At 35.5% G+C, this 4,097-nt stretch overlaps 1 protein-coding gene across 1 annotated transcript; it reads right to left on the minus strand.

Moving 5' to 3' along the window:
- Positions 1 to 1,360: 1,360 nt before the first annotated feature.
- LOC120424012 (60S ribosomal protein L30) lies at positions 1,361 to 2,469 on the minus strand. The gene is made up of 4 exons (XM_039588026.2): positions 2,363 to 2,469; positions 2,212 to 2,260; positions 1,993 to 2,138; positions 1,361 to 1,705 (listed from the first exon to the last, which is right to left on the minus strand). Exons 2-4 carry the CDS (start codon positions 2,230 to 2,232, stop codon positions 1,519 to 1,521), a joined length of 354 nt encoding a protein of 117 aa, XP_039443960.1. The 5' UTR covers positions 2,233 to 2,260; positions 2,363 to 2,469; the 3' UTR covers positions 1,361 to 1,518.
- Between the last annotated feature and the right edge of the window lie 1,628 nt (positions 2,470 to 4,097).

Here is a 4,097-nt window from a genome sequence, read left to right on the forward strand (position 1 = left end):
TAAAGAACTTGTTAGTCGACGACTAACCTCGACTAACCTACAGCTCAGCCCTGCCCGCGATGTGCGTTGTCACTGGCGCATGGGAAGCTTGGACGCTCACCAGAAATTCGTTCACTCAGAGATCGATCAGAGAATGAGCAATTCAAAAAATAAATACAAAAGAATGAGCATGGGGCTTCAGAACGGATAGCTGCTTGCGTCTAGTTTGCGTTCACTGAAGCTTAGCATAGATAATCATGATAGGCGATGTGTGATGAACGAGCAATCGATAAAGCAACTTGCACTAAAAGGGAGCAATCTAGTATCAAAACTCTATACGCGCCAGCATCACGCGCCAGCATTGCTCGCGTCTGCATGTGAAGCTCAACTTGACAACTTGCCGACGAGGCGACGATAATCGATCGTCCATGATTTTTTGCAGATTTTTCGAATGAATATTTCTCGAGAAATGATTTGGGAACGAAGCTTGATTTGGCGTCGGAGCCAAAAGCAAACACTATACCTTTCTTTAGTAAGAAAGGCAAAAATGGAAATTTTCTAAAATCTGAACGGTAAATCCGAATGAGGTCAAATTTGTTTCAGAACCTCGAGTATGGTCTAGATTATGATATGGAGAAAAAAAATTAGATAAAATGCTAAAGGAATAGTTTTGGAATTTGGTGAAAATTAGCTTTTACCTTTTTTAGGGGTTTTTCCCCCTCACAGTGAATTAGTCCTCAAGCTGTAAATCTAGAACCACATTACCGACATGGATGAAAATTTGGGAGGATGTAGGGCTCGAAAAATACAATTTTTTGGATAAATAAACGATTTCAATACTTCAATTTTCGACCGAATTTTCATTTGAAAACCGCCTGATCAGGCGAAAACACACTCCGAGGCCCCTTAAAAAATGGATAAATTCAAATTTGGTATGGAACTGGTTCAGGTTCAGCACATCCCCTTTCAAATGCGCCCAAAGAGCCTAAATCCATAATGTGGGCTCTGAGAAACCCCCTACCACAAAATTGAGCACTTTTTTACCACACACGGACGTCACGCGTGCTCTACAGTAAATTAAGCGCCAAAATTCGGATATTGAAGATAGACCAATTCTGTCATTGTCAAACGATCGGGCGTCAAAAATCGAACGTCCATGATTTTTTGCAGATTTTTCGAATGAATATTTCTCGAGAAATGATTTGGGAACGAAGCTTGATTTGGCGTCGGAGCCAAAAGCAAACACTATACCTTTCTTTAGTAAGAAAGGCAAAAAGGGGTAAATTTTCTAAATTCGGTGATGTTTTTATTTCATTCTCGTTTTGAAACAGCTACAGCTAGTTCCTTTTGGAATTTCGGATATTTCACAACAACAGTCGTCTTTTGGGAAAGAAAGATCTCTCGATGGTTTCAAGTGATCTTACAGTTTATTAATGCTCTTTTTTTACACATTTCAAAGGTGTTCTTGAACTGTTTCTTGCGCAACATTTACACACATTTATTGAATATCAATAAACGAAAAGGAAAGATCCCACTCCCTTACTGGGTACCAGCGGCCTGGGCCTCCGGCAGGGTACGGATGATGTCCGAATCTCCAGCATCGGTGATGGACAGGGTGCACACGCGGAAGTACTTGCCGCAGGCCGTGCCCAGCTCGATGTTGTTGCCGTTGTAGTGGTGCACGCCGGTCTTGGCCAGCATCGCGTAGTACTCGATCTCGGACTTCCTGTTTTTTTATATATGTGGGGGAAAGAACCAAAAAGGGTTAGCGATTACGGCGGCCAACTTACCGGATCCGTCCGTTGCAAACCCTTGGAACCACACGCACCAACCCCGACGACGACGACGACCACGAGAGCGATTACTCCATAGCCATTCCCGTAGAGAAAAAGCATCCGGAACGGAACACATACTTCTCAGTGGCGCGCTCGAAGGGCTACTCCATATGTGGTTCCAAAAGCGGACATGTTCCGGGCGGAAAGACTACTTCTCAGTAATCGGCGGACACTTTACCTGAGGTGGGGAGTATTGTTGGCGATGATGATCAGCTTGGCCTTGCCCTGGCGCAGGGTCTTCAGGGTTTGCTTGTATCCGAGGCAGTACTTGCCGGACTTCATGACCAGCGCCAGACGGGCGTTGATGCTATCCAAAGCCTTTTTCTGTTGGGGGGAAGGAAAACACAAAAATGTTAGAACTCCACGTGCAATTTCGACGAGATTCAATTTAACCAACCTGCTTCTTGGCGGTAACCATTTTGCTGGATTTACACGATTCGGAGCAACTGAAACGACACAAACGGGAACAAATTAATCAAAATTCACTTCAGTTGCAAAGCAAATGCAAGTAAAATCAGAATTAAATTTAGCCACACGCGCAAACTTACGTCTGAACTTGTCAAGGACCGGATGATGAAAAGATCGGTCGACGGCGTGCCGATTGCCAACTTGACGCGACGAAATCCCGGAGAGCGAAGAGAGAAAACGTCAACCTGGACGTCAAGCTGTCAAAAGTATCGAAAGTCCATGCAGCAAAATTGCATCGCACACAAAGATGAGTACACGGCTATTCGAATGTTGCCAATTTTTGGGTAAATGTTACCTTTTTTGAAAATCGGAAAAAACCTAGGAAAAAACGGGATTTATCTACACTCTAAATCAAAATTATCCCTCAAAAGGACACTTTCTACCCTTTTACTTTTCATCCTTTTTTCAAGTTCACTCGGCGTCACTCTTTTCGAAAGGGTTTGTCAAAATCAGTACAGATTCGGTACCCTTTTGAAGGGTATGCCATAAAAGGCAAAAAATCCTGGAAATCATGAAACTACAATTTTAAAATATAAGAATATAAAACTTAAAAAATAAAAAAATATAGAAATCTGAAAATTTTGGAACCTGAAAACCAAGACATCAAGAAATCTAGAAATCTGTAGATCTGAAAATCTAGAAATCTATAAACCTAAATATACCTAAAGGTTTGAACATTAAAAATGTTTAAAAGGTGTAAGAGTAAAAAATCTAAAATCTTCAAATCTTAAAATATAACTATCTGAAGATCTTAAGATCTAGATTTCAAAACCATTACATCTAAAAATCTAAAAATCTAAAAATCTGAAAATCTGAATATCTAGAAATCTAAAAATCTAAAAATCTAAAAATCTAAAAATCTAAAAATCCAAAAATCTAAAAATCTAAAAATCTAAAAATCTAAAAATCTAAAAATCTAAAAATCTAAAAATCTACAAATCTAAAAATCTAAAAATCTAAAAATCTAAAAATCTAAAAATCTAAAAATCTAAAAATCTAAAAATCTAAAAATCTAAAAATCTAAAAATCTAAAAATCTAAAAATCTAAAAATCTAAAAATCTAAAAATCTAAAAATCTAAAAATCTAACAATCTAAAAATCTAGAAATCTACAAATTTCAAAATCTAAAAATCTAAAAATCTAAAAATCTAAAAATCTAAAAATCTAAAAATCTAAAAATCTAAAAATCTAAAAATCTAAAAATCTAAAAATCTAAAAATCTAAAAATCTAAAAATCTAAAAATCTAAAAATCTAAAAATCTAAAAATCTAAAAATCTAAAAATCTAAAGATCTAAAACTCTAAAAATCTAAAAATCTAGAAATCTAAAAATCTAAAAATCTAAAATTCTAAAAATCTAAAGATCTAAAAATCAAGAAATCTAAAAATCTAAAAATCTAAAAATTTAAAAATCTAAAAATCTAAAAATCTAAAAATCTAAAAATCTTAAAATCTAAAAATCTACCCGGTGTTTAGCCTGTTTGCTACCGCATCAAATTGAACTATACACGGCAAAATCGAATCAGGCACGATTTTATTTAAGAATTTAAAAAAGTTTAAAGCATTTTAAAATGTAAAAATATAATAAAAATAAAAAAAATAAAATATTCAAAAACATTAAAAATATAAAAGAATAAAGAAAATCTAAAAAATAAAAAAAATAATAATGGAAACCTTTAAAAAAATAACAATAAAAAATGAAAAGAAATTTACAAAATAAAAAATAAAGAAAAATAAAGATAAAAATTTCAATAGGTAGGTTAGGGGTCATACCGAGGGGTGAGACACATGCCCTAATCTATTAAGATTATCGCCT

This window comes from Culex pipiens, chromosome 3 (genome assembly GCF_016801865.2).
Source record: "Culex pipiens pallens isolate TS chromosome 3, TS_CPP_V2, whole genome shotgun sequence".
In the NCBI taxonomy this organism is placed as follows: domain Eukaryota; kingdom Metazoa; phylum Arthropoda; class Insecta; order Diptera; family Culicidae; genus Culex; species Culex pipiens.

Coding starts and splice junctions, on each gene's coding strand:
- LOC120424012 (XM_039588026.2), bottom strand. CDS start 2,232: ATGGTTACCGCCAAGAAGCAG. Junction 2,139..2,211: donor TGGTTACCGCCAAGAAGCAG/GTTGGTTAAATT, acceptor TCCCCCCAACAG/AAAAAGGCTTTGGATAGCAT. Junction 1,706..1,992: donor AACAATACTCCCCACCTCAG/GTAAAGTGTCCG, acceptor ATAAAAAAACAG/GAAGTCCGAGATCGAGTACT.